General features: G+C 41.7%; 1 protein-coding gene and 1 non-coding gene across 3 annotated transcripts in view; one reads left to right on the forward strand and one right to left on the reverse strand.

The window, feature by feature from the left end:
* Positions 1 to 27,582, reverse strand: part of FAM120A (family with sequence similarity 120 member A) — a 126,134-nt gene that overhangs the window by 92,431 nt on the left and 6,121 nt on the right. For both annotated transcript variants that reach the window (XM_066257437.1, XM_066257438.1), the window contains exons 2-3: positions 12,616 to 12,862; positions 8,321 to 8,403 (exon numbers count right to left, since the gene is read on the reverse strand). In XM_066257437.1, the coding sequence (XP_066113534.1) occupies positions 8,321 to 8,403; positions 12,616 to 12,862 (330 nt within the window). The remainder of the gene's footprint in view (positions 1 to 8,320; positions 8,404 to 12,615; positions 12,863 to 27,582) is intronic.
* On the forward strand, positions 17,915 to 17,990 carry TRNAS-AGA (transfer RNA serine (anticodon AGA)). Its single transcript has one exon. It is a non-coding gene; the product is annotated as a tRNA-Ser (tRNA).

Below are 27,582 nucleotides of genomic sequence, written 5' to 3' on the forward strand. Positions count from 1 at the left end.
AGAAGAGCAGAATGTTCCTAAACCAGAAGAGGAGGCTGCAGAGAAGAAAAAAATACCCCAGAAGAAACTGAAAAAATAAAATCTTATGGCTGGGAGTAAATTCAGCTTAAAATAAATAGTAATAAAACTAAAAGCCGAGGATTAGCTGGAGCGCTGCCTTGACAGACTAGGATTGTGGGTTTAGTCCCCGCAACTCGGAGGAACCAAAGAATCTGTGTGTCTCTCCCTTCCTCTGTAAAAAAACAATTTTAATAAACAAATAAAAGCAGCAAAGTAAGTAAATAAATAAACGTCCAGAGGAGGCAACTCCACAGTAGATCAGTGGCTGCCAGGGAATGGGAGGGGCAGAAGTGGAGAGTGACTGGCAAGAAGCACAGGGCTTCTTTTTGGCGCAGTAAAATACTGAAGGATGAGGGTCATGTAGCTCTGTGAACACTAAAAACCACTAAAAACTGTATACTTTAAAGGGGTAGGTTTTATGATGTGAATTATATCTCAATAAAGCTGTCATAAAATAAGAAAAGCTCTCTAACCGAGAATGGCTGTTTTAGAAGTAACTGGCTGGCATGTCCCAACTTCGTCATATGTCCTTCTGGTCCGAGATTTGCCTGGTCTCTGGGTGAGTTGCCTCAGAGTGCACGGTGTGCAGGGACCACGGTGAGGCACAGGGTGTGTTGTGTGTGTGACAGGGACAGGGTCAGAGAACACCACAAGAGCCATATTTCCAACAGAGGTGATCTCCCTCCACCAGTGATGAAGAGGGCCTGGTTATGACAGTGCTGGGGTGCTAGATCCATGGGGGAGGAAATAAGCTAGAAATGTCTGCACACTTATTTTGAAGTCTGAGAATATGCTGCTAAATTTAACATAAAACTAGAAGATTCTAGATCATGAGAAAACACAGAGAGCAAAAGTGCCACTAGTTGAGCTTCACCTTGTTTCCCTGACAACCTTCCAAGGCCCAGAAGCCGAGCACTGTGAACCACGTATTTTCCAGTCCTACCCAACGTGCCCCAGTTCTGCTCTTCTGGATGGGCCACACCTTCCCAAAACCCTCCCAGGCGGAGCCACACTGAAAGCAATCCTGTAACCAGGGAGCATGAATCCCCCCCCAAGACTCTGCCCTTTTACTAGAAATGTGATGTGGGAACCCCTCCCCCACCTGTAAACAGACAGAAAAGCTATTCTCAATCTAGCAGATTCCTTGGAACTTCAAACTTTCCACCTTCCCTTCAGAATCAACAGGGGCCTGACCAGGTGGTGGCGCAGTGGATAAAGCGTTGGACTGGGATGGGGAGGACCCAGGTTCAAGACCCTGAGGTCACCAGCTTGAGCGCAGGCTCATCTGGTTTGAGCAAAGCTCACCAGCTCAGACCCATGGTCAAGGCACATATGAGAAAGCAATCAATGAACAACTAAGGTGTCGCAACGAAAAACTGATGATTGATGTTTCTCTCTCCGTTCCTCTCTGTCTGGTCCCTATCTATCCCTCTCTCTGACTCTGTCTCTGTAAAAAAAAAAAAAGTTTTTTAATAAAAAAAATAGAACCAACAGGGAACACAAAGGAAACACTAATGGAATGACATAAACAAGTAAAACTCTCGTGAATTCAGTTTCATATTTTCACTTTAAGGATTTCATATATAAATTAAAATAAAACTTAACTAAAAACAGGTTTTCACAACCTAAAAGCTGAGAGCCGAGCACAGTGAATCTGTGTACTCAAGTTCCACAGGGACCATTAGGAATGTGCAACTGATGTGCCTGATGATGGTGGCATTATAATAATAAATTAATAGAATTTACATTTTTTTAAAAAATTCTGGATCAACTATCAGTCTGTTACAAGTGGTTATCTTCCAGTACTGGGATTCTAAGTAGCACTCACCTCCACATCACATACTGGTTTATTTTTTCTCAACCTTCCAGGGCAAAAACACTATTTCCTCTAGAGCCCAAAACGTCCTTAGATTTTAGAAGTGCTGCTTAGCTCATTTTGAAACTATAGGATGATTTCTTGAGAAGGGGATGCATTGAGTTAACTTCAATTAACACTAATATGCAAGCAGGAATTCCTTCTTTGGAAGGTCCATAGTGCCCAAACTGCCACTTTCTACAATGCCTTAGCCAGGCGTCCCCAAACTACGGCCCACTGGCCGCATGCAGCCCCGAGGCCATTTATCCGCCCCCGCCGCACTTCTGGAAGGGGCACCTCTTTCATTGGTGGTCAGTGAGAGGAGCACTGTATGTGGTGGTCCTCCAACAGTCTGAGGGACAGTGAACTGGCCCCCTGTGTAAAAAACTAAGAATGAATGAAACCCATCTCTCTATTTATGTACAACTTACACCCACCTTACTTTCATAAAATGATTCCATAAACTTTATGGCATAAAGGATCTGATGGCCTACCTCACTCCAGTAAGGTTACTCAGTATGTTAGATAGACCACAGACCTCAAAGTGCCTAAAATTATGCTGCTTTTCTCTCTGGAAGCTGTCTCCATGTAAGACAAGAAACCCAGACAGGGCCCAGGCACAGTGGATATGTGGACCATGGGCTGGCTAGACCCTGGGCAGCAGGTGCAGCCATTGCCCACAGCACCTCATCAGGGAAGCTGAGAGGGACAAGAACTCTGAGCTGACACTTCATCCTGAGGTCTGCCAAGAGCCCTGCCATGTGCCCCAACCTTGTCCTGCTGTCCCCTCCACAATCCTGGGACCTTAACATGCTACTCTCTCAGAACCAGCCCAGCTTCCTCCTCTCTGGGGTTGAATGCCACACAGTGTTCCTAAAGATACTTGTGAAGAAGACTACTCAGTGACTTTTGGTAGCAGACAGTAAAACATAAAAAATAAAAAAAAATTATAAAGTTAGGAATAACTTTGGGTAAAATCTAGGTAAGTTTTTAAAAAAGTATCCCTGATGTGACCTGATAGTATCCAACTGCCTAAGGAAAAGACAATGTGCTATTAAGGGAAGGTGAGTGCTTAAAAATCAGTGACTTGGAAGGTAGGCACATCAACACTACAGAATTATTTAAATTGAAAGGGAGATGTGCAAAGGCTGGGTTTTGGATGGAGCTCTGAGAAGAGGCAAAAGCAAGAGGGCTCTGGAAGAAGCATGTCAACCAGCCACACAGAGGTACAGGCCCAGCCCAGGCTAACGGACAGAGCTGGCCTGGAAAGGTCTCCTCTGCCTGCACACCACAGTGGGCCGTGATGTAGAAAGAGCAACACACAGATTGACTGCCTGTATAGGAGAACAATCCTTGCAGGAGGTCTGGGAGAGGAAAGGCCGGAATAAAACTTGCAAGGTGGTTTGTCCAATACAAAAAAGGAGGAGGAGGAGCGCCTCCATGGCAGGAAACATTTAGGGTAATGAACAACTCAAGCAGATAAAAACTAAAAATGCATGAAGTTTAAGAACACAAAAATTAGTAAAATGAAAGATTTGTAACTATGGTCAGATTAAAAATATTTTTTAAACTAAAACAACTAAAAACCTACCTAAAACAAAAAATTCTACAACTTAGGACTCAAAATCATAGAATAAAATACTCAGAAACTTCCTTTTAAAAAGGGTGCTCATTTAGCTCATTTGCTCACAGACAGATGTTCCTACCAGAGCTGGCTGCACCACACTCCCGAGCCACCCCCTTTCTACAATTTAATGTTACATAAAATGGCCTCCCGTTGTCCTGAACACAAATGAAATATTCTCTACTTCCAAATCAAGAAATCTGATTATCACCTTCCTATTAGCTTAACATCAAAACTGAAGTCCCAAAAATCTTAAAACCTAACTGGCCATCCGACTTCCCTTTCCTATAACCCTCATGTCTAGCACTGCATCTGTGCTTCTAGCATGCTCCCTGATTAACAGGCAGCACAAAACAGAATTGTTTCCTTCCCCAGCTTTCTCTTTGTGGATGCCATACTGTCAGCTAATCATCTTATATTCTGCCTGACTCTGTAAGTTCTTCTTGAACTTCCTAACCATCAGAGACCTCCCCCCTACACCCGAGAAAAGCTCTACTCTTATCACTGCCAGCACTGTGGACGGTGAGGTTGAAATGTTGAGAGCATGAAAACCATGGCAATACATGTCAAGGAGTACTTTGAATTTATTAGACAATGAGTTCATATAACACCAGACCTTTGCAAACAATAATTGACTAGATTTGACTTTGGCAAGATGCTATATAAATATAGTAGAATAAACAGAATGGATCAAAGAAAACTTGAACTTGGGGATACAAAATCAGGTATCTTTAAAATCTATGTATACAGCCCTGGCCAGCTGGCTCAGTGGTAAAGTACTGGCCCGGCATGTGGATGACCTGGGTTCAATTCCCAACCAGGGCACACAGAAGAAGCACCCATCTGCTTCTCCATCTTTCCCTCTCTCCTCTCTCTCTCTCTCTCTTCCCCTCCTGCAGCCAAGGCTCCACTGAAGCAAAGTTGGCCCGGCGCTGAGGATGGCTCCATGGCCTCCACCTCAAGCGCTAGAATGGCTCCAGTTGTAACAGTCCAATGCCCCAGATGGGCAAAGCATCACCCCCTAGTGGGCATGCCGAGTGGATCCCGGTTGGGTGCATGCAGGAGTCTGTCTCTCTGCCTCCCTGCTTCTCGCTTCAGAAAAATTTTTAAAAAAATCTGTGTATACAACAATCTGTGTTAAAAAGGACTAATAGGCCCTGGCCGGTTGGCTCAGTGGTAGAGCGTTGGCCTGGCGTGCAGAAGTCCCGGGTTCGATTCCCGGCCAGGGCACACAGGAGAGGCGCCCATTTGCCTCTCCACCCCTCCCCCTCTCCTTCCTCTCTGTCTCTCTCTTCCCCTCCCGCAGCCAAGGCTCCATTGGAGCAAAGATGGCCCGGGCGCTGGGGATGGCTCCTTGGCCTCTGCCCCAGGCGCTAGAGTGGCTCTAGTCGCAACAGAGCGACGCCCCGGAGGGGCAGAGCATCGCCCCCTGGTGGGCGTGCCGGGTGGATCCTGGTCGGGCGCATGCGGGAGTCTGTCTGACTGTCTCTCCCCGTTTCCAGCTTCAGAAAAATACAAAAAAAAAAAAAAGGACTAATAAAAATCATGAGAAAGTTTCATAAGCAACAACTAAACAAATTTTCAAAAGCTATATAGTCAATTTCATAACTGGGAAAAGGAAGAGATTAAAAAGCATGTGGGATGCAGACTCTTCTGTGCAGCAGCCATGTTCACGGGAAAAATCATCTTTCACCTTCCCAGCATCTATACTAAGATCACTGAAATGATGGTCCACACAGGAAATGTGTATATAAAGTAACATAAAAGTATTGCAATTTTTAAACTCCAAGCTAGATGTGCTTCCATTTCATGTGACATTAAAAATCCTACAACTTACCGAGTCACTGAAAAATTATTTTGTATTGCTTCTCTATAATGCCATAAAACACTTGGCTAATATTTAAAACACATAGGAGGAGGATGCATAAAACTTGATTAGATTCTGGTCTAAAAAAAAAAACAATGTTCTAAAAGATTTTCGAGGAACAATTTTTCAAGAAAAATTTGAAGACAGACTTAATGTTAAATGATATTAGGAAATCACTGCTAATTTAGTTAATGTGATAATAGTAATATGAGTAAGTTTGAGATTATCTTCATTTTTAGGTGGGGATGATATAAGTGGAAGTTTTCATAGGTGAAGTATTATGATATCTGCAACTTACCTCCAAACAGCAGAATAAAAAACGAACACAGGTATCAATACTTTAAAGTGATATGTTAATTGTTGAATCAAGGTGATGGATATATTAATAGACTTTTTTTTTTTTTTTTTTTTTTTTGGCAGAGACAGAGAGAGTCAGAGAGGGACAGATAGGGACAGACAGACAGAAAGGGAGAGAGATGAGAAATATCAATTCTTCATTGCAGCTCCTTAGTTGTTCATTGATTGCTTTCTCATATGTGCCTTGACCGTGGGGCTACAGCAAACCGAGTAACCCCTTGCTCGAGCCAGCAACCTTGGGATTAAGCTGGTGAGCCTTGCTCAAACCAGATGAGCCCGCGCTCAAGCTGGCAACCTCGGGGTCTCGAACCTGAGTCCTCTACATCCCAGTCCAACACTCTATCCACTGCTCCACCGCCTGGTCAGGCAATAGACATTTTCTATTTTGACTTTTTACATACTTAATATTTTTCTTAACAAAAACATTAGGAAAAATACATGATAATAATGTTAGTGACCAGTCAAAAGACTGAGTTAGCCTGACTGGGCAGTGGCGCAGTGGATAGAGCGTCGGACTGGGATGTGAAGAAGACCCAGGTTCGAGACCCCAAGGTCGCCAGCATGAGCAAGGGCTCATCTGGTTTGAGCAAAAGTTCACCAGCTTGGACCCAAGGTCGTGGCTCAAGCAAGGGGTTACTCAGTCTGCTGAAGGCCCACAATCAAGGCACATATGAGAAGGCAATCAATCAATGAACAACTAAGGTGTTGCAATGCGCAATGAAAAACTAATGATTGATGCTTCTCATCTCTACATTCCTGTCTGTCTGTCCCTGTCTATCCTCTCTCTGACTCTCTGTCTCTGTAAAAAATAAATAAATTAATTAATTAAAAAAAATAAAAAATAAAAAGGACAATCCTTTAAAAAAAAAAAAAGACTGGGTTATTTAATAATTCTTCAAACACCTCCTCGCTTCTAACTTGTGACACATGAAGCAAGGCTAGCTCAGCTCAGACACAAAATTCTGGTCTGGGGTCCTGTCTCTCACCCCACTATTCAAAAATACATAAACCTTGTAAGAAACAAGCCTTCGATTTGCCTCAACTTATAAAAGCATACTGCTTAACAAGCCTAATGAGACAATACCTTTAAATCTAACTGATTAAGACTATACTTTTCCCAATATGCATTTAAATAACTGAATGCCAGGAATTTAGAATCAAGATTATTTATGTAAATAGTACATAAAAAGCTTTTCTCCTTCACGGACAAAAAAGGAAAAGAAAAATCATTTTCAATAAGAGGAGAGGAGCTTGACTTTAGAATGGGAGTCGAAAACCCCCATACCAAAAACTGTGAGAAATGAAAGAAAACACCGTGACATCTTAGTAACGGGACAGAAAGTGGGTCCTGGGCAACGAAGACCAAGACAAGAGATAGGAAAGGAATTCCACTTGAGCCTTCAGGTATCACTCTAGTTCACTATCAGTTAAAAAAAACAACAACTCCAATTTAAAACTAACTGCCCACTAAGACTATTTTTGAAGGAAGGTAATTCTGACCAAACTCAGACTTTTAAAGAAAAAAGTACTTTCGGAAACCATTCTATGCAACCTCCTCTTCACTACGAGGAACTCAGGACTAGACTGCCAGCCAATCTACATCCCTACTTCCCGACTCCCCACCTAACAAACTGCAATTGTGATCACAACACTAATAACAGAGAATGCCACAGTCAATTTACCCAGCAAAGGGAACTGGGAAAATCACAGGAAGCCATTCACATATATACCCTGAGCTTCCTAGGGGCTAATATCAATTTCACTACTGAGCTCATGTCAAACCATAAACTTTTCCACTTCAGAAAATCAAAGTTACGTGTGTCTTCTCAGATGCTCATTACTTTCACAAACAGGAAGGGAAGATAAGAAAATAAATATTGTTAACAAAACACTATATGAACAACGTTAAGTACAAATGAACCATTTCTAGCCCTGGCTGAATAGCTCAGTTGGTTACAGCATCACCTCAAAGCACAGAAGTGGCCAGTTCGATCCCCAATCAGGGCACATACAAGAGTAGATCAGTATTCCTCTCTCTGTCCCTCTCTCCCTTCCTCTCTCTCTCAAATCAATACAATAAACATTTTAAAAAATGACCTATTTCTCTAATGAACTTCGGTCTCCTCCATCATTCAAAGAGCATTAATTTTAGAAAATGTCTAAGTTATAAAATTTATCAAACTATGCTAAGACATTGATCTAAGTAACAGATGACTCTATTACCTATTGAAAAATTAATATTTGTAAGAAAGGAAATTAATATATGAAAACTTTAGCTGACAGATTCCATCTTCTAGGTATAGGGCCTGAATTCCTCTAAGGGAGTTTTTAAGGACATTTCAGGTGTTTAGAAACAAGACGAGGCAGGCTGTTTTTTAAGGCAGTGCAGATCCTGAAGTTAGAGGAAAGTATAACATTACTAACTTTGTGGCACAGTTCCTTCTACAATAGAGGAACATAATTTATATTGATATTAAAAAGTATATTATTTATATTAAAATAATAACAAAATCAACAGTTGATGATTACAAATGTTGGAAATGAAATGAATTTGTACCTTAAGTGAGGCAAGTGGATGTTCTGGACCAAGTAAACTCCAATGAAAGGAAGCCAGGTCTTCATCAGGTAGAATGTGATTTCCTGCAATGCAAACATGGATACTATAAAAGCTATCACCATGAGTGACATAGGGAAACTTATCACTGCATGTTACAATCGAAGATTACCTTTGTTTTAGACTTTAAAATATGATTAAGGACCACCTCCTTTGATAAACCACATAAAACTTCCACACAGAAACTGGGAATATTTCTTCATCTTTTAACATAAAGCAGCATACAACAGGCCGACTTCTTGCAGCTGCTTCAAGTACAACATGAACTTGCAGTGCACTTTCAACAGCACTCACACTGAGCACACTGTGTAACAACCTAAGCAACTTCCCAGCACAGGACTAAGGTAGGCTGATAATGGGAACCCGGTACAAGTTTTCACTGGTCCAGGAGAAGACTATACTCTGTGAACTAGGATCAACAGCAAAGGTGGAATCTGTAGTTATAAAAATCTCTCTATACAAGGTTAAGTGACAATAACCACTGCTTGTGACATAGAGCAACACCCTCCTCCTGTAATTTCCACCACCACCCATGAAGAGATGTGACACACCAGAATACCACCAAAAAGTATCATTCAGCTGTGCGCCCTATTCCCGGGCTACGTCACAAATGAGAACTGTATCAGTTGAGAAGCTACATTTTGGAGAGACATTCCCCCTTCACTATAGTGCCTGCTGCCTGATATCCTGACATCTTTGATATGTTATCTTGATGCAATTTAAAGCAGAACTTTTCTAAATAATTCTGTGATTTTTTATATCATAATTTAGTCACCACCATATGGAAATAGCAGATTCATTAATTAGCTGCTAACAGAAAACAAAACAAGGTGAGATCATTTGCAACATCTCTATTCATAATATTCTAAACACACAGAAGCAGGACACAAAGTACTGCACTGCCCGGATGCCCAGAGGCACAGCTGCTCCCCTGTTCTCTAGTCACTGCTCTGTGCAGCGTTCCTGTCACAGCCGGCATAGAACTTCACTGTGAAGTATGAACTGTCTGAGATGTTTTTAAGCTTCTACATGAAAAAATATTAAGCCAATTCTAACACCAGTAACACAGTCCAGTTAAATAGTGATTCAAATACATTTTAAATGAATATTCCAACCAACTTTCTAAAACAAATAGCTATACTTTTTACCACCAAAAGGAAAAGGAAAAGGAAACTCTCTCATTTGAGGACATTGAAACTTTTACACAAAATCTAAAATAAAAAAGCACAACCAATTAAGAATTTGCCTTTGCCTAACCAGGTAGTGGCGCAGTGGATAGAGCGTCGGACTGGGATGCAGAGGACCCAGGTTCGAGACCCCGAGGTTGCCAGCTTGAGCGCGGGCTCATCTGATTTGAACAAAAGCTCACCAGCTTGGACCCGAGGTCGCTGACTCGAGCAAGGGGTTGCTCGGTCTGCTGAAGGCCCGTGGTCATGGCACATATGAGAAAGCGGTCAATGAGCAACTACAGTGTCGCAACGAAAAACTGATGGTTGATGCTTCTCATCTCTCTCCGTTCCTGTCTGTCTGTCCCTGTCTATCCCTCTCTCTGACTCTCTGTCTCTGTAAATAAATAAATAAATATCTTAAAAAAAAGTTTGCCTTTAAGTTGCCTAAATCTTTTGAAGACATTCCAAGCTCTAAATTAATTCATTACTAAATTATTCAAAATGCTACTACTATTTTTCATTTACTGTATTTTAAAATTTCACAAAGTAATTTACCTAGAAGACTGAGTTGGCATTATCTCCCAAGAAATATATTTAATGTTTCTTAAATAAAATAAACAAATATTCTTCCACATCTCAAACTAGTTAAGGCATTCATATTCTAAGCACATGTAATTTTCTAGTTCATTAAAAGTCAGTTAATATCCCCAAGTCATTCTATATAACATATAAGTAAATACACAACTTTTTGTAATGTGACCATCTACATAATCACTTTTAACATCAGAGGAATTACACTTTCATATTTCAATATATGATTAAAGTATATTTAGAAAATTAGTTTTAATCCTCCAAATCCCAAGTCACAAGAGTTGTCTAAGAAGATGGACAGAAAACAGCCAAATAGGCCCTGGCCGGTTGGCTCAGTGGTAGAGCGTCGGCCTGGCATGCGGAAGTCCCGGGTTCGATTCCCGGCCAGGACACACAGGAGAAGCGCCCATCTGCTTCTCCACCCCTCCCCTTCTCCTTCCTTTCTGTCTCTCTCTTCCCCTCCCGCAGCCGAGGCTCCACTGGAGCAAGGATGGGAGGCTCCATTGGAGCAAGGATGGCCCGGGCGCTGGGGATGGCTCCATGGCCTCTGCCTCAGGTGCTAGAGTGGCTCTGGTCTTGACAGAGCAACGCCCCGGATGGGCAGAGCATCGCCCCCTGGTGGGCGTGCCGGGTGGATCCTGGTCGGGCGCATGCGGGAGTCTGTCTGACTGCCTCCCCGTTTCCAGCTTCAGAAAAATACAAAAAAAAAAAACCAAACAAACAAAAAAACAGCCAAATACTCACTTAAAGACATATATGAGATTAAATCCAAACAAACAAAGAGAATTTACAAAATCAGAATTTTGTTCATTGGTAGTTATATAATCTGAAATGCTATCACCAAATAAACTGAAAAATTGTGGCTTGCTTACAATAATTTCTAATTGTTCATTACTTTTTTGGAATGTTTATAAAAATCTGATTATCTAGAAATTTCTAAAAATAATCCACAATATAATTCCCCTCTTAATACAACCAGATTGGGCTGCTAACCTCCATAGAGTACAAAGTGCCTGACCAGACAGTGGTGCAGTGGATAGAGTGTTGGACTGGGATGCACAAGACCCAGGTTTGAAACCCAGAGGTCACCAGCTTGAGCGTGGGCTTATCTGATTTGAGCAAAGGGTCACTCGGTCTGCTGTAGCCCCCTGGTCAAGGCACATATGAGAAAGCAATCAGTGAACAACTAAAGGAGCCGCAATGAAAAATTGATGCTTCTTATCTCTCTCTCTCTTCCTGTCTGTCCCAATCTGTCCCTCTCTGTCTGTCTCTGTCACAAAAAAAAAAAGAGTCCAATGTGACATCACTACCTTAAACTCACATATTTTTCAAAAATGGTTTGTGTGTTACTAACAGCCTTCAATCCCATCCCCGCAGCTTACGAATTTTAATCCCAGCAGGGCCTCGCTCAAAACATGTTTACTTTTACTTGTATTGTGAAGACAATTCTCACAAACTTGCAGCAACCTAAAGCTGGATATTCAAGTAGCTAAAGACATGCAGACAGAGGAGCTGACATAAAAGAAAAAATAACTATAAAATTACCTACTATAAAGTTATTTTTACGAAAAAAAAATTTTTTTAATTTATATATATATAAATATATATAACATTAGTTAAATCAAAACTTCATCCTTTGTTGGTATTCAACATAAGGAATTCCTCCCAAGGGAGGTTTTAAACACATTTATACATTTACTTAAAACTTAGATATTGTAAACAAGGTAAGATAGTTGAAAGCAGTAAGTGTTCCAAAAATAAAGGGGAAAACACGACAATACTAACTTCACAGTATATTTTCTTCTATAATAAATATAATTAATGCCAAAGGTTTAAATGTCTAATTTTCACAGTGGGACTATGTTAACATTTGTGATTTTTTTTCCTTATTTTTCCCAGATTTTTTTTTTTTTTTTTTTTTTTTTTTTTGTGGCAGAGGCAGAGTCAGAGAGAGGGACAGACAGGAAGGGAGAGAGATGAGAAATATCAATTCTTCGTTGCGATTCCTTAGTTGTTTATTGATTGATTTCTCATATATGCCTTGACCCGGGGGCTACAGAAGACTGAGTGACCCCTTGCTTGAGCCAGCGACCTTGGGCTCAAACCAGATGAGCCTGCGCTCAAGCTGGTGCCCTCAGGGTCTTGAACCTGGGTCCTCCACATCCCAGTCCAACGCTCTATCCACTGCGCCACCACCTAGTCAGGCATTTTTCCCAGATTTTAAATGAATTTATTCACAAATTAGTTTTTCAGCCCAGAAGGCATAATACATAAACGAACACATTAGAACAAAAAACCACACACATACACATAATCGGCAACAGCATAAATAATAAATACTTTTAGGAGAAGACTTTTCCTGGTTCTTTTAAATTTAAGACAATCCAAAACATTCCAGCTCTAAAATTTAAAATATCAATACGTTCTCGGTACAGAACTCCTTTATGATTTGAGAAAGTGTCCACACTGCCCACCTACCTAACAGAGCGGCAAAGATAGGGAAGCGGTTTGGGTTCAGGTCCAGTTGCTTGGCCACTTCGTGCATCAGGTACTGGCTTGTGGTGAGGCTTTTCCCGTTGCGGCTCAGCTTCAGAGCATGGGCACTGAAGTAGTAGGGGATGTTGCACAGTGCGTAATCAGAATCATATGCCACCAAGCCGTGGAAGCCGTTTTCTCTGCAGAAACCAATCACTTCTTGATGATGGTCCTCGATGCTCTGCGCAACCTATGCAAGTGAGAAAGGAGGACACTTGGTCAGAGGCCGGGTACCATGGCAGCATGTGCTCGATGTGTAGACATGTCTGTACAGAATCCAAGAATTCCAGATATGAAAAATACCCAAGAGAGCCAACTGGTCCAAAGTGCCATAATAATGTGTACAGCACATTGCTCAAATGAGAAATCCTTTCCTGTTCAGTAATATATGATCCCATCCACACTGCAAATTAATTTTTGATTTTTATCAAGTTCAAAGATCACCTTGCTTGAAGTACACAATGCCAACCCTCACCCCCAAAACCCAGTATTTTGATGGAAAAAAAGAGAACAGGATAATAAAAAGTATAAAGGAAGATGAGAGAGAAGCCAGCCACCCTCAGTGAAACCAAAATAATTTCTTCAAAGTAGAGCGAATGTGTCAAATAGGCAAAATATTCTAAATGATATTTTTTAATTGATTTTGGAGAGAGAAGAAGGGAGAGAGTGGAAAGGAGAGAGAAAAGGAGAAAGAGAGATAAAAAAGAGATCAATATGTTATTCTACTTATTTATTCATTCATTGGTTAAATCTTGTATATGCCCTGACCATGGATCGAAACCACCACCTTGGCCTATCAAGATGATGCTCCAAACAACTGAACTATCCAGCAGGGCAGAAGGATTAAAAAAAAAAGCCAAGTCTACCAGTTATCATACCCTAAAGCATTCAGCATATGGGGATAATATAAGAATGAACACATTTACCCCCAAATAATTGTCACATGCTTATTCTATGCAAAGACCAGGCCTGGTGGTACAGCACCAAGTTCAGGACCACCACAGCACTAAGTCTAAATTTACTGCCCTTTTAGTGATGAAAAGTATAGCCAAGGCCTCCTTACTTCTATTGGCTCTCCACTGCAAAAAGTTACCCCACCTATCTCAACTGTCTGTGACATACTAAGGATTGCCAGAGAAAAAATTCCTAGGGAGAAATAAAAGACGCCTGAAACCTCTTTGTTCCTAAACACATACCAAAAAGCACGGAAAAACATTTTCTTAAAATATATAAAGATGATCAATTCCTCTCCTGCTATTTCCCAAACTCATTCATCCAACTAAAATCTACAGGATTTTTTTATTTCTACAATAAATAAGATATTTTAGAAAACAATAATTTTAAACTCAATTAGGTAATTTAGCTACCTATGGAAAATTTACTCTCCATAGAGCCCTGAAGGTGAAAATCATGTGCACTTAAATGTAAATTTCTATAATTATACTGCCCAATGTATGGAATTAAAATTAAATTACATTAGAAATTAACTTTGAGTGTTCCATGTTCAAGTACTGGATATCACTGTGGAAACCACTCTCATTTCTTACTGATTCTCTTAACACAAGCAGTCACCAATTTTGTTGGAAAGTTAGTTATAATAAAATTTAATTTAAAGGTAAAGCAAACCTTTTAAAGATGCATACTTAAAAACAATTTTTTGCATTCTTGAGAAAAAATTTTTGTTAAAAATTTTAATTTGTAAGAAAAAAATAAAACATGCAATTTAGTCAACTAATCTGTATCTTAGAATAGAAGAATCTTGTTTTATTATATCCCTTAATCTAAAAACACTGTACATTCACTAAAATAGAAAAGTATAGTTTAAAATTTTCTAAAATTAGGCCAGCCTCATCTCACATTCTAAAAAGGATAACTTTCAAGTCCAAGCTGTCTACCTCAAGTCACTTATTACACAGAACTTCACATTTACAGCAATGTCTTAAAGCATTTTTAAGTCACCAGTAATTCCTGGCTGTTTTGCTGATATCTTTAATAGTAAGTCTACACAGCCTCTTAAGAGGCTATGAAATGAAAGGGTCTGACCTACCACGCCCTTGCTCCCCACCTCTCTAAGGAATTCAAGAAAAGACAGCATAGCTGCTTGTTCCACAGACTGACCAAACGTCTTGTAGTGATGAAGTCGAATTAAACATATGAATTGAGTATTCCATGCTCAGTATTTTTACTTTGTGAGAATTTACTAACCCTTTCTTCCTAGAAACCAATGCTGGGAACAGTTCTCAGTCTGGCCCTGCCCACCTCCAGGACAGCAATCCAGAGATGATATGGTCTGCCTTCCCTGAGCACCCAGTCACTGGGCAGTGTGTCTCACGACACTGTTACCCATTATCCTCACAACCACCTGAAGGTGAGGGAGGGGGCCAAGCCTTCGAGGACTGCCAGGTGGGTGTTCAGTCAGAGCATGAGCCAGGTGCAAAGTCTAGAGGTGAATGGGGTGAGTGTGCAACCCCATACTGTGAACCCAGGAAACTGGTAGGTGAGTCTACCCTGGCATGGGTTCAAGAAAGGCTGTTGAGTTGTAAAACAATAGGCAGTGTTATTTCCAGAGTTGTAAAATGGTCACAGTCTCTGACCCAGTAATCTCACTCCAGGAACTAAAGCCTAAGTAACCAACACACCCAATAAAAAAACGTTGGGAACACAGAAAGGGTCAGGGTAGACTCCTGTGGGAGAAAATAAATTAACATTAAGGAGCTGGGTAAATACAGAAGCTATGTGGTAGTGTGGAGAAACCTGGGAAAAGCTTATGACAATACTAAACAAAACCATTTCAGAATACAATATCCCGTACAAACAACCATGTAAAACTGGGAACAGGCAAAAACCACCACAGTTGTGTCAGAGTGGTACAATTATATTTATAAGACCTTTTTAAAAGAAAAAAAAATCAAACTAAAAGCTGAAGCAGCGCTAGCATAAGCTGTGCCCATACTGGCCACCTCTGCGCTACCAAACCGGGAACAAACGCGCCTCCTTTCACATGCCCCTCTCTTGCGAGATGACAAGGTACAGAGCTTCCTCATCTGAATATGAAGGTTTAGCTCAAAGCCTGGCATACGGTAAGCATCGAAAGAATGAGAAGCATTGGAGGGTCCCATTCAGGAGCCTCCAAAGAGTCTTTAAAGTGCCTACAAAGATTAGTAAGATATTGTGTTCAGTAGAAGCCAACATCTGATAGAGAATTCTAGAATCTTCATCTGCTTCCAGAGAATGGAATGTGGAGTAGCCACAATCACCTCTTCCCCAAATACAACTCCTTGTTCATTTAGAACATGTGCTTTCAGCCAGACCAGGCAGCAGCATGGGCTCTCTGGCTTGAGGGGGGAAAAAAAAACCTCATCAACCTGACCAGGCAGTGGCGCAGTGGATAAAGCGTTGGACTGGGATGCCAAAGGACCCAGGTTCGAGACCCCGGGGTTGCCAGCTTGAGCGTGGGCTCATCTGGCTTGAGCAAAAAAAAAAGCTCACTAGCATGGACCCAAGGTCACTGGCTTGAGCGGGGGGTTACTCAGTCTGCTGAAGGCCCGCGGTCATGGCACATATGAGAAAGCAATCAATGAACAACTACAATGTTGCAACGAAAAACTGATGATTGATGCTTCTCATCTCTCTCCATTCCTGTCTGTCTATATCTATCCCTCTATTTGACTCTCTCTCGGTCCCTGTAAAAATAAATAAATAAATAAAAAATAAATAAAACCCTCATCAGCTTGGACCCAAGGTCGCTGGCTCAAGCAAGGGGTTACTCGGTGTGCTGAAGACCCATGGTCAAGGCACATATGAGAAAGCAATCAATGAACAACTAAGGTGTTACACCAAAAAATTGATGATTGATGCTTCTCATCTCTCTCCGTTCCTGTCTGTCTGTCCCTATCTATCCCTCTCTCTGACTCTGTCCCTGTAAAAAAAAAAAAAAAAAATGTGCTTTCAGATTGGCATTAAAAAGCAAAGTGAATAAACTGTTAATAATCATTACAATACTAATTTGCAAATGATTAACAATACCTTAAATCCTCGCCCAAAACTCACACATTAAACAAATACTTTCCTGCTAAAATTAATCTCCTGAAACAAAAAATAAAGTAACTGTGCCCACAAGCACAGACTTCAAACCTAAACTAAAGCACAGTGAGACAAGCTGTGCCCTGGGGTCTTGCTCATCTTCCCAGCTCAGGCACCCAGGTGACAGTGATGGGGATGTCTACATCCCAATCCTGGCTTGATGCCCAACCTGCCCAACTATGAATAAAAAAATTAGTGGATGTTTCGGGTTCCTTCAGCTTCTAAAATTCTAATACTCTTCCCCAAAGTTAAAACCCATTATTCCTTTAAGTGAGAAAAGGCAACATGGCATTAAAAACTGCGAGGTAACAGAGATGCGACCCTTCCCAATGGGTGAACAATAGGAGTGGGGAGCGGTAATACTCACTTAAGAAAGAAAAAGAAAACCACCAAACCCCTGAAAGAGTGAAGAGCTGTCTGGATGGTATACATAGCATGACTCTATGTCATCTGTCCGAGCTCAGATGATTGTACATTTCATACAGATAATGAATTTTAATATACACAATTTTTTTTTAAACCCACCAGGATGTCAGGGATACCAGAAAAGAATACAGACTGACAAATGCATCGAATTGTATTATAAAATGTCTGAAGTAACTCCACTGAGTGGGTGGGGAAAGCTCCCACAGTAACTTTAGAAAACAATGTTTTGAGTGGAAGCTGTGAGCCAGAAGACAGAGATAGCACAGAGACACTGAACACTTCTTGGTAACCTGTCCCCGGGGGTGCAGGTGAACAATGCTGAAACCACTCACATGTGTAAGGCTGGAGTAAATGAGCTGGTATCCCCCTGTCAGAGACTGGGATTAAAAATGTACAAAAGGGGAAGACCAGCATGACCCTGCAGTGTGGCTTAGCCATAGAGACAGCCATAAGAATTGGTGTGTAGGTGACAACACAGACAGGCAGACACAGAAATCATTAGAGTTAAGAGTGCAAGTGTGGGTTAGTCTGTATATGCTCACCTCTCTGCTGTTAGCCAAGAAGCAGCAACATCCCACAAGTGAGAACACCCAACCCCAGGTCTGGTTTCTAAAGACCATCCTCCATGAAAAGGGACCACAATCCTTGAGAAATTGGGTGATACTGGTGCAGGGACATCCAAGGTGAGCCCAGAGCATCCACCTTGTGGTGCTAGAAAGAAAAGCACTGCTAAGCCCTGGCCGGTTGGCTCAGCGGTAGAGTGTCGGCCTAGAGTGCGGAGGACCCGGGTTCGATTCCCGGCCAGGGCACAAAGGAGAAGCGCACATTTGCTTCTCCACCCCTCTGCCGCACTTTCCTCTCTGTCTCTCTCTTCCCCTCCCGCAGCCAAGGCTCCATTGGAGCAAAGATGGCCCGGGCGCTGGGGATGGTTCCTTGGCCTCTGCCCCAGGCGCTAGAGTGGCTCTGGTCGCAACATGGCGACGCCCCAGAGGGGCAGAGCATCGCCCCCTGGTGGGCGTGCCGGGTGGATCCTGGTCGGGCGCATGCGGGAGTCTGTCTGACTGTCTCTCCCTGTTTCCAGCTTCAGAAAAATGAAAAAAAAAAAAAAAGAAAGAAAAGCACTACTCATAAATGGAGGATAGGTGTGTCAGAAGGACAAAATAATCCACCTGAAAGACATTCAACAGCCAAAGCTGGAACTTATGCAACCAAAGAAAATAACATGTATAGAGTTATATCCCAAGTACAAAATTAATACATGAGTCCCTAATGATATATATAAATGATGAATAAAGGCAAAAGAAGACACAAATCTTCCCTAAAGAATTCAAATGACAGTGTAAAATACCTCTGAATGTGAGCTAGACTAAATAAACAGCTTCCAAGAACCAAACCAGCAAAGCAGACAAAAGTCACATCACAGAGCAGAGGCCCAGCAGATACCACCTTCAACAAATGATCAGGGTCACAATCAGCCAAGTACTGCTGACATCACGCACTCATGGTACAGTGTGACAAACCGGCACTGCAGCTCTGGGTATTTTTCCCAAATCACAATAAAACATCAGACAGCCACAGTCAGAGACCAGCCTACAAAAAATGTGACCAACCCTCAAAGTGTGAAGGGAAGCAGAAGCTGAGCTGTCCAGACCAGAGGGGACCAATGACACCAGAAGGTTTTAGGCAATGTGGTACCCAAGTGTAGAGCCTGGAGCCGAAAAAGGTAGAAAACGAATGAAACCTAAATGAAGTACACACACAGTTAAGGTGCTGCACCAGTGCGACTTTCTCAGTTTTGATAATTATACCAGCTCCTAGGATGTTAATACGCATAGAAGACGAATGAAGGATTTTCGAGAATTCTCTGAACCATCTTTGCAACTTTTCTATAAACCAAAAATTATTCCCAAAAAAAATTATTTTAAAAGAAAAATGTTAATAGTCAACAGGACACCAGCTGAAAACACTGTTCTCAGCTATTTCATTAGATGAGCAGGCAATGCATCCAAGAGTCTGTAAGAGAAAACTCAACTCCCTGGGACACCCAAGGGGTAGAAGGACTTCCACAGATGGGGCTGGGTTAACTACAAACCTATGACTGAGTGAATGAAGTCCAACAACCAAAAGTCAAAGAACCCAGTAGTCAGGTGCAGAGAACTAGACGGGGTAAAGAGAAGACTTGATGCAGTTTGGGTGGGGATAGGAGAAAGGTCTGGGTTGTGTTAAAATAGAACTTGAGAGGCAGTTATTTAATTAAAAATAAAAATGCAGGGATGAAGCCTTAGAAAGTAGGGTCTCACAGAGTATTAGCTGTTCTTTCTCCTCCGAATGTGTTTTTCTTCTGGTCTGAATGCCTTTATTTCCGTTTCCTATCTCGTGTCTAATCTAAGATCTCACCTGTGTTGTTTCTCCAGTTTACTGGCCTTCCAGCTCCTAGCTTGAACTGGGCAAAATACAATAAAATTGGTTTGTCTAGTTCTAATTTTAGAAGTAAGCAAACTATTATATACAATGTTGGTAAGATTATTTCAATTTGAACTCTCAGAAAGTATAAAAGCAAGCTAAAATATTAAGCCTGAAACATACCAACTTACAGGTATTAACAGAAGGGGACAAAGCCTCCCACCCAGAGTGAGCCAGACTTGGAATCATGCATGCCTCCTTAGAGAAAACCCCATGCTGGTAACCAGAGACCACCCTAACAGTAGGAAGCCATAATTTATTTTTACTGTGGCTGCCATCACACTGTATCAAAATGCAGCTTCAGATCAAGGCAGTGAAATCCTAGAACTCCTATACACAGAGCATGCATGGAGCACACTGCTCCCACCACATACTGCGGGAGCTTTGACCAGACCAGGATCCACCAAACACCTTGCTTCCCCTCTCCACCTATCTATCCACAAAAAATAGAATGGACGCAGTCAGCATTGAAGGGTGTCAGTAGCTGGCAAAATGCTGGGACCCTATTATGGGTCCCAATGAAGTACTTTGTACTTTGCTAGAGAAAATTCTATGATACTATATACTTACCAAAATATCCTAGGTAAATTTGTATCTGAATAGTTTTAAGTTTCGTCATTAAAAAGGCAGATATATCAAAACTTTTCTTTTTACAAGCAACAAGGACTAAAAAAATCCCAAGCTTACTTTGTGAGTGTGATTCTTGGTCTCTTAAGAATGAAAAGGTAACAATTACTTACTCCTAATCTCCAGTGAAGCACTCGTGCAGTGAGGTTTGTCTCTGGAACCAGGTGAGTGAACTCCACTGCCTACTTTAATACTCTCTGTACTTCCATTTCTTCATTTGCAAAGGTCCCTTATCTCATAGGGTAGCTGTGATTAAGTGAGTTACTATGCGTAAACAGCTCAGAATCAGTCATAAATAAGCACTTGATAAATGTCAGCTACTAGTTAAATAAGCTATATGAAAAAGGATCTGCTTCTTTACTGTTAATTTTTCCATTGATTTGAGAGAGGAAGAGACGAGAGGAAGGGAAAGAGAGGGGAAAAGGGAAAGAAAAGCATCAACTCATTGTACCACTTAGTTGTTTCAGTTTGGTAGTTGTGCACTCGTTGATTGCTTTTCTTTTTTAATTTTTTGACAGAGACATAGAGTCTGAGAGAGAGACAGACAGGAAGGGAGATGAGAAGCATCAATTCTTTGTTGCAACACCTTAGTTGTTCACTGATTGCATTCTCATACGTGCCTTGACCAGGGGGCTACAGCAGAACAAGTGACCTCTTGCTCAAGCCAGCAACCTTAGGCTCAAGCCAGAGACCTTTCAGCTAAGCTAGTGACCATGGGGTCATGTCTAGGATCCCACACTCAAGCCAGCGACCCTGCACTGAAGCTGGTGAGCTTGTGCTCAGGCCAGACGAGCCCGTGCTCAAGCAGGCAACCTTGGGTTTTGAACCTGGGTCCTCTGTGCCCCAGTCCAATGTTCTATCCACTGTACCACCACCTGGTCAGGCTGCTGCCCCCCCCCCTTTTTTTTTAAGTGAGAGGAGGGGAGACAGAGAGACAGATTCCCACATATGCCAGACCAGGATCCACCAGCAACTCCTGTCTGGGGCAGAAGTTCAAACAACCAAGCTATCCTCAGCGCCTGGGGCAAACGCTCAAACCTATGGAGCCACTGGCTGCGAGAGGGGAATAAAGAAAGAAGCAGAGGATGAGGGAGAGAAGCATATGGTCACTTCTCATGTCTGCCCTGACTGGGGATTGAACACTGGACGTCTGCATGCTGGGCCGATGCTCAATCCACTGAGCCAACCGGCCAGGACCCACTGATTGCTTCTTGTACATGCCCTGACTGGGGATCGGACCTGTGACCTCAGCACACTGAGACAACATTTTATCCACTGAACCACCCACCCAGTGCCAGGATCTGCTTCTTTATACTTTTCATACAGGACTTGAAACACTATGAGTTGTCATATATAGATTTTCTGACACACAAAAAAAAATACTATATGTGGTTTTTCTTTAGAATAATTTTATATCAGCTCAAGGACTAACGTGATACATCCTCCAGCCAGCTACCAGATCTAAAAGATATGTCAACCTGAACATAAGAGAATATAAATTAATTGACCTTTTTTTTTTTAAGGAAATAAAAATCAAGCTTTCACTTTTATCCAGCTGAACTATAGTCACTAGATGTTAGGTGGGTAAAACTTAGACTATTTACTCCCTACTCAAGTGGAACGGAAGAATGAGAGACCATAGAAGTCAACTATAATTTAGTGGAAAATTTTTATTGTTGTTGCCTACTTTAAAAAGACAACTTAAATGTTATGACCTATAGTAGCTATCTCTAAAAGACAAGCTCTCCTCAGGAAATCTGAAGTCAAGCTGAATAAGCTTTCTACCTTACATTTCTCTTGTCTATAATAATTGGTTGATGGGTCTTAAGGGCAAGAAAAAATAACTTCTTTTAAAATAAGGGAGTGGCACAGGAAAAGATCCTCAGCTTCATTAATCATAAGGCAAATAAATGTAAATGAAAACCACAATGAGATACCATTTCAGACCTACTAGGATGGCTACTATAAAAACTTTTTTAAAAAATCAAAAAACAGAAATAAGTGTTGAAGTGGGAACCATCACACATTGCTGGTGGGAAAGTAAAATGGTGTAGATGTTATGGAAAACAGTATGGTGCTTCTCCCCCCAAAAAAACCAGAATTGCTATATGACCCAGCAGTTATATTTCTGAGTATATATCCAAAAGAATTGAAAGCAGGAACTCAAACAAATATTTGCATGCCCATTTTCATAGCAATATTATTTATAATAGCCAAAAGGGAAAGTAATGGATAAGCAAACTATAAATTCAAGAGAATAGTATCCAGTCTTGAAAAGGAAGTTCTGACACATGCTACAACATGGATGAAGCTTGAAGACATTATGCCAAGTGATATTAAGCCAGTCATAAAAGACAAATACTGTGTGATTCCACGCATATGAGAGATCTAAAGTAATGAGATTCTCAGAGACAGAAAGTAGAATGGTGGGTGCCAGGGTCTGGGGGAGGAAGACTGGAGAATTAGTATTTAATGGGCACAGGGCACAGAGTTTCAGTTTGGAAAGATAAGTTCTGGAGATCGATGGTGATGATAGTTGCACAACAGTGTGTAGGTATTTAATTTCCACTGAACTGTACACTTAACCAATGATTAAAGTACATAAAATTTTTGTTATGTATAGTTTATCACAATTTTAAAAATAAAAAAAATTATATTAATGAAGAATGACACCCACTCTCCCCATCTTCTCAGGAATCTCAAGCACTTGTCTCCATTGCTGTAATGTTCAACTTGTCAAAAGACAGAAGTTGTGTTCTTCCTTTGGATAATGACACTGACATGCATGTAATGGACTATATCTGCCAGGCTATATACAAGGCCGAGATTTCTTTTTTCCTCTGTAATCTCTTTAGGAGATCATCTATGATGTGATTGTAGTATGAGTTCAATACTTATTCAATAATAAAACTGTTTTCTTTCTCTGCTAAAGAAATTAATAAGAAAGTAGATGTCATAAAAAGCCATGCAAATTAATCTTTATAAACTTTAAAAGTAAAAATATAAAAATGATAAACAGAAGAAAACACCAACATTAATACGTGTCTATTAGTCTACTATATTAATTCCACAATAGCTCAGCTAAGTCCTAGCAATAATATTATTGTTAAAAATCTAATCCCAAAATACATTAAAATTTAAGTTCCACAATTTAGGAAAATGAATCTCAGATTGATACAGTTTATTTCAAGATGGTGACACTTGCAAACTCTTTACTGAAATATTTTATAACTCACAGAGATACAGGCAAATAAAACACCATTGTGTTTGTGCTCATCCGAGCAGTGCAGGGAGCCCCCAACCCCAGCCCGGACTGGCTGGCACTCCTTCCCCAGAGATGAATGCACTGCAGACCTACGAACAGTCCACCCTCCAGCAACACACTCTACAGCAGGGGTCCCCAAACTCAGGCCCGTGGGCCACATGCAGCCCCCTGAGGCCATTTATCCAGCCCCCGCCGCACTTCTGGAAGGGTACCTCTTTCATTGGTGGTCAGTGAGAGGAGCATAGTTCCCATTGAAATACTGGACAGTTTTTTTATTTAAATTTACTTGTTCTTTATTTTAAATATTGTATTTGTTCCCGTTTTGTTTTTTTACTTTAAAATAAGATATGTGCAGTGTGCATAGGAATTTGTTCATAGTTTTTTTTATAGTCCGGCCCTCCAACGGTCTGAGGGACAGTGAACTGGCCCCCTGTGTAAAAAGTTTGGGGACCCCTGCTCTACAGTACACTTTTCACACTAACTAGCAAAATACCAGTAACATGGCTGGTTCAGTCTTTCCAAATAAGCCAATTTATTCCAGAGACTTGTTGGAAATGCCAAATGACTGGGGCACAAGAGGATCGCATTTCTAGATCACAGATCCTTAACTATTGCAGACTCAGAGTCACCTTTGCAGATAATTCAGTGCATCAAGTTCAACTCTATACTGGCCCTAAGATGTCTAGAAACAATGTTTGATAGAACCAGACAAAAGAAGGAAGAAAAGATGGTTAAATTCAGTCAATTTTCCCAAGTCACCTCTTTTATGTCTTCAGCACAGTTCCTAAGTTAAGAAGCATCAAGGGCTTGTTCAAAGACAAAGCCTTTCTGCCAGGTGGCCAGGCTGAGACCACTTAACTTATCTGTGGAACTGACTCCATTGGGTGTGAATGCAAACTTTCGACCATCTTTCTGCCATAATACTTACTGCCTTGCACAAGGGGACTGAGTAACTGGTGAATTTGGAATTGGTTTAAATATCCATGTAACACATGTATTTTTTTAATTGATTTGAGAGAGAGGAGAAAGGAGAGCGAGGAAGAGAAGGAGAGAGAAGGAGAGAGAAGGAGAGCAGGGGAGAGAGAGAGGGAGAGAGAGAGGGGGAGAGAGAGAGAGAGAGAGAGAGAGAGATTTGTTGTTCCACTTATTTATGCACTCATTGATTGATCCTTCCATGCACCCTGACCAGGGATCGAACCCACAATCTTGCATATGGGGAAGACGCTTTAACCAACTCCAGGGCCTATTTATCACATGTATTTTAAAGATCTACTACACACCAGATAATGTTCTAAAAGCTAGATTAACAGAAAACATAAACATAACACTGAGACAAGCAATGTCAGCTATATAGACATTTGGAGAATTAAAAAAAATTTTTTTTATCTAAACTGATTCATTTATGTCTAGTTGTTCTGTTTAAAAATTTTTGTCTATTAAAGCCACTGGAAAATAGATCTAGTTTTGAGGGGTGGGCAAAATGGATGAAGGTGTTCAAAAGGTACAAATTTCCAATTATAAAATAAGTCTCAGGGATGTAACGTGCATTTGAAAGTTGTTAAGAGAGATCTTATAAGTTCTCATCATAAGAAAAGTTTTTATAACTGTGAGGTGTTAACTAGACTTACTGCAGTGGTCATTTCACAATATATACAATATTGAATGATGATGTTATACATCTGAAACTAATGTAATGTTGTATGTTAATCACATCTAAAAAAAACTTCTTTTTAAAGTATCTCTTGCCTGACCTGTGGTGGCACAGTGGATAACTGGAATGCTGAGGTTGCTGGTTCAAAACCCTGGACCAGCCCAGTCAAGGCACATATGGGAGTTGATGCTTCCTGCTCCTCCCCCCTTCTCTCTCTCTCTCTCTCTTCTCTAAAATTAATAAATAATTTTTTAAATAAATAAATAAATAAAGTATCTCTTCATATTACATGGTATTTGGCATTTATTTATCCTATGGTTGATTACTAAGGCTAGAATATGTAGTATGTGCTAATTAGTTTTGTTTTCTTTTTTAATTTTTTATTTATTGATTTTAGCAAGAAAGAAAGGGAGAGAGAGAGAGAGAGATAGAGACAGGAACACTGATCTGTTCCTGTATGTGCCCTGACCAGGGATCAAACCAGCAGCCTCTGCACTTTAGGATGATGCTCTGAGCTATCCAGCCAGGGCAGTTTCTTTCCATTGTATAAATTCTCATTGTACAAAACAAAGAGCAATGTGGGTCTAGAAACATTTTAGAAATAGGGTGTATATTATGTGCGTATTTTAATTTAGAAATAAGAAGTTGTATTTACTACTTCTCTTCCCAGAATACTTAGAAATCTCTATTTCAAACATTTACATAGCTTTACTGAAGGCCCAAAACTTAGAATTCTTTGATTTGCTCACACCAGTATCTCCAAACCTCCACACTACTGATATTTGGGGATGGTTATTTTTTGCTGCGGGGCTGTGCTATGCATTACGGGACACTCAGCAGCACCCAGATCCTCTGTCCACTAGATGCCCTCCAGTTGTGAACACTAAAAATGTTTCTTCACGTTGTCAAAACCACCTCCCAGTAAGAACCACTCTCTGGGCTCTGGCCAGTTGGCTCAGTGGTAGAGCATTGGCCTGGCATGTAGAAGTCCCAGGTTCAATTCCCAGTCAGGGCACACAGGAGAAGTAACCTTCTCCTTCTCCTTCTCCACCCTTCCTCCTCTCCCTTCTCCTTCTCTCTCTCTCTCTCTCTCTCTCTCTCTCTCCCTCCCTCTCTCTTCTTCTCCTGCAGCCATGACTCAAATGGTTTGAGCAAGTTGGACCCGGGCACTGAGAATGGCTCCATGGCCTTGCCTCAGGCACTAAAACAGCTTGGTTGCCAAACTACACAGTAGTGGCCCCAGATGGACAGAGCATCGGCCCCAGACAGGTTACTGGGTGGATCCTGGTCAGGGCACAGGCGAGAGTCTATCTCTCTGCCTTCCTGCTTCTTAAAAGAAAAAAAAATACCACTCACTGTTCTTCACTGACTAAATAGATTGTCCTGTGGCATCAAAGGAAGTTCCAAATGTTGACAAGGGAAAATGATATGTGAGTCCCTGCTCCACTAGGCCTTCCTCATGCCTGCCCAGTCACAGGCCTTCAGTGTTTGATAAAGGGAAAGTAAATCATCCCTGTGAACCAGTCAGAAAACAAAGTATAAGAAATTTGAAATAGCCACTGATCCAGGTGTAGAAAGAAAAAAATTTGCCTGGCTATGTAAACAGAACAAAGCAAATATTTGATTAAAAAGCGGAGGGCGGCCCTGGCCGGTTGGCTCAGCGGTAGAGCGTCGGCCTGGCGTGCGGGGGACCCGGGTTCGATTCCCGGCCCGGGCACATAGAAGCAGCGCCCATTTGCTTCCTCTCTGTCTCTCTCTTCCCCTCCCCCAGCCAAGGCTCCATTGGAGCAAAGATGGCCCGGGCGCTGGGGATGGCTCCTTGGCCTCTGCCCCAGGCGCTAGAGTGGCTCTGGTCGCTGGCGGCAGAGCCAAGCCCCAGAGGGGCAGAGCATCGCCCCTGGTGGGCGTGCGGGGTGGATCCGGTTGGGCGCATGCGGGAGTCTGACTGTCTCTCCCCGTTTCCAGCTTCAGAAAAATACAAAAAAAAAAAAAAAAAAAAAAAAGCGGAGGGCAGCCCTGGCCGGTTGGCTCAGCCATAGAGCGTCGGCCTGGCGTGCAGGAGTCCCAGGTTCGATTCCCGGCCAGGGCACACAGGAGAGGCGTCCATTGCTTCTACACCCCTCCCCTTCTTCCTCTCTATCTCTCTCTTTCCCTCCCGCAGCAAGGCTCCATTGGAGCAAAGATGGCCCAGGCACTGGGGATGGCTCTGTGGCCTCCGCCTCAGGCACTAGAGTGGCTCTGGTTGCAACAGAGCAAAGCCCCAGATGGGCAGAACATTTGCCCCCTGGTGGGCATGCCGGGTGGATCCCGGCCGGGCGCATGCGGGAGTCGGTCTGACTGCCTTCCCATTTCCAGCTTTGGAAAAATGAAAGGAAAAAAAAAAAAGGCGGAAGGC

This window comes from Saccopteryx bilineata, chromosome 2 (genome assembly GCF_036850765.1).
Source record: "Saccopteryx bilineata isolate mSacBil1 chromosome 2, mSacBil1_pri_phased_curated, whole genome shotgun sequence".
Lineage (NCBI taxonomy): Eukaryota > Metazoa > Chordata > Mammalia > Chiroptera > Emballonuridae > Saccopteryx > Saccopteryx bilineata.